Source organism: Pteropus vampyrus, unplaced genomic scaffold (assembly GCF_000151845.1).
Source record: "Pteropus vampyrus isolate Shadow unplaced genomic scaffold, Pvam_2.0 Scaffold47, whole genome shotgun sequence".
NCBI lineage: Eukaryota > Metazoa > Chordata > Mammalia > Chiroptera > Pteropodidae > Pteropus > Pteropus vampyrus.
Window position 1 is genome coordinate 8,084,006 of NW_011888828.1, and position 3,039 is coordinate 8,087,044.

Consider the following 3,039-nt stretch of genomic DNA (forward strand, 5'->3'; position numbering starts at 1 on the left):
GGTCTCGTTACTCACTATCCACTGTCCACTCAAATCTATCATCCACGTGATAGATTTGAATCTTATTGACATCACAAGTACCAAATACTAAGGGAATTCGAAATGTTGCACTTTAAAAGATGTCATATTATGTAACCTATTCTACATAGGTAACATGATGGATTTTGAAGTCTATTTTAAGCCCCGGAAGCCCTGGAGCTCTCCTAAGAGAGGAAGACATAGGGACTTCTGCAGAATTCCTACAACGGGGGCACGGCAGACCCATGGCACTGTCACGACCAGCTGGTACCTCTTTACTGTGGCAATTATGCAATGTCTCAGTGTCAGAGAAGATACACTTTCATTCAATGTCCCAGCGAACGGGCACACATTAAGAAAGAGGGACTCTGAAGTAACTCTAATTAAAAGGAGGACATTCTTTAGGCAGCTAAAGTAGAAATAAGAACATCAGTTTTTCTGTTTCTCACAATAAAAGTTTCAAGTATTCTGAGCTCATTTCTTTATCATAAATATCTTTTGAATACTGACGTTTTTGCTAAAATAATATTTGAAAACCATACATTAGTCTTTCAAATAGTTGAAAACCTATTATATGTTGGAGCAAATTGACAACGTGTATCACGGTGTATGCCCTTCGGCTCAGTAATGCTCTATGAATGAATTTTAAGAAAGTCGTCCATGATCAGGTTAAATAATATATATAAGAACGGTATGTAACATTATTTATAACGATAAAAAGGAAAGACCAGAGTCATCCTAAATGTCTCATTAAAAAGGAAATGAAACACCCCAAAAAGATAAAAGCTAAGTTTTTGAGTAAAATTTCCAAATCTGATAACATACTCATGACATAGGGTTAGGTGAAAAAAAGGAGGCTAAAAAGATGTTTCTGTGGATTGATTTCAACTTTATTTTAAAGCTTTTTAGGAAAAAAAGCTATAAGAAAACATGTTCTCTTGTGTGTTTCCACATTAATATGGACCTGTATTACCTTTGTAGTCAGAAAAAATTCATTTAATTTTAATATAAAAAAATGGAAGAACATATATCAAAACGTTAATAGTGATATTCTTTAATCAATGAGATTATAGGTGATGATTTTTAAAGTACTTTTCCCAGTCTTTCCTTCTATAGAGAGCATTTTTAACTTTCATAGTAACAAAAGTATACCGCCAGTGAGTAATGGCCTTGTCGCTGCATCTTCATTCTTTGCTCATTAAGTACCACTGGCAGTGAGCTATCAGAACACATTTCAGAATAATGTATTTACTGAACTCTGATGTGCAAAACACTAATGCTTCATTTTAAGAGACTTTTGATTATTTGTCGTGAATTCTAATGAAAAATTTTACTGGGAAGAAGTTGAAACTACTGAGTTAAACAGGTTTTCCAAATGATCTCAAAAGACGACAGTGCCATAAGGCACTTCTCTCATGCAGTGTGTCTTGGTGACAGTCACAACATGAGTTTGGGTTTGTTGGGTGGTCCCAATAACATGGCATTCTAATTATTTTACATGGTAGATACTGAATACATAGATATCAGGAATGTATTTCTATTTTTCCCAACTTGTTTCTTCTGGTTTTAATGTTCTTACCTTTGAGTAGAGCTCAGCTCAACGAAGCAAGGAGGAGTTTATTTCTATATGACTAGAAGAGTATAAATCATCCTTTAATGTTTTTTCTAGTTAAGAAATGAGAAAAATAACCAGTTCTTCCCAAACCATAGTTAGTTTTTGTCATTCTAAAACAGTCATGAGCTGTTCAATGTGTCTTAATTTTAGAATGCCACAATTTGCTTTACAGCTTAGTACTGCTATTATTAGTACTGTTACTCCCTTGTGAAATAAATATGATAATTTTATTTACATATCTACTGGATTACTTAATATGAGAATCTGATTAGAAAAGTGAGAAAGAAGGCAGTAGATGTGCTAATACATTATAATGACGGCTTATTATAGATAAAAATATTTGACTTACCTGTAAAAACATTGTACAATGAAGTCACAGTATAAGTAGCATCTTTTATGACACAGACTCAAAAACAGACATGGTAAAGAATGATTTGCAATGCCAAAATAACCAAAAGACCTCTTGGTTTCTACTAGCAAATGCTGATATACAATTCTAAGTATTATGCCTGTTAAACAACATTTAAACAAATACTTTAAAAAATCAAGAATTATTTTAAATGTGTAAATTACATAAGGAAAACATGTCAAAATACCAATCTGATTTCACTGCTTAATAGTCACCAAATAACATTAAAGATTTAATATTACTATCCCGAGTCAGCGGCCATAGTTATCGTTCCCTTATGTTGTCTCCTTATTTTCTCCTTAAACATACTTTTATTATAAAGAAATTCCTTCAGTGAGGATAACACTAGTATAAAATTAACATGGCCAGAGCAAAGATAAATAAAATTTAAAAAGCCAACCTTTATTCCACTTTGAACAAGTTTGTGAATGTCCAAATAAGGCTCCTTGAAAATTTCTCCTTCGGGGGTGAGTATCTTCACGTAACCTTCTTTTTCCAGAATGAAGAGACGGTGTGAGCCATCCCCACTATGCAGGGCGCTGACAGGCTGGCGCAGCCCACTCACAACCTCCTGAATACAGAAGCAGTTGTGCTTGTGTTTTCTAAACAAATTAAAGAAAACCAGTAAGGATTTCTTGAGATGAAGGAGGTAGGGGATGCACTTAGCATCCTTTTCAAAATATACTTCTCTAGGAATCAATGGTTTCGATAATCATGAAGGGCTGCTAACCCACTGGCACAATATAATTCTTTTTAATTCTTTTCAATGGAAACAACAACAACAACAACAAAACAAACGCAGCCTCCTATCAGAAAGTAAAAGAAAATCAACACATGTATGTATTTTAAAATTTCATAAGCTCATTATCTCATCTTTCAGTGACTATAATTAAAATTAGCTTTACTCATGATTAAACCTTAGAAAAGGGAGCTCGGAAAGGTCTGTCTATTAATAAAACTCTGATTTGCTAATAATAATTGTGCTGAATATTTCCAT

The 3,039-nt window shown here is 33.6% G+C and overlaps 2 protein-coding genes across 2 annotated transcripts in view; one reads left to right on the forward strand and one right to left on the reverse strand.

Annotated features, from left to right (window-relative positions):
- The window catches only part of ANAPC10 (anaphase promoting complex subunit 10), a 271,547-nt gene that overhangs the window by 251,576 nt on the left and 16,932 nt on the right, over nt 1-3,039 (forward strand). The window lies entirely within an intron of this gene.
- HHIP (hedgehog interacting protein) overlaps nt 1-3,039 on the reverse strand; it is an 83,692-nt gene that overhangs the window by 67,424 nt on the left and 13,229 nt on the right. Inside the window, exon 4 of the mRNA XM_011359461.1 lies at nt 2,443-2,644. Coding sequence (XP_011357763.1) covers nt 2,443-2,644 — 202 coding nt within the window. The remainder of the gene's footprint in view (nt 1-2,442; nt 2,645-3,039) is intronic.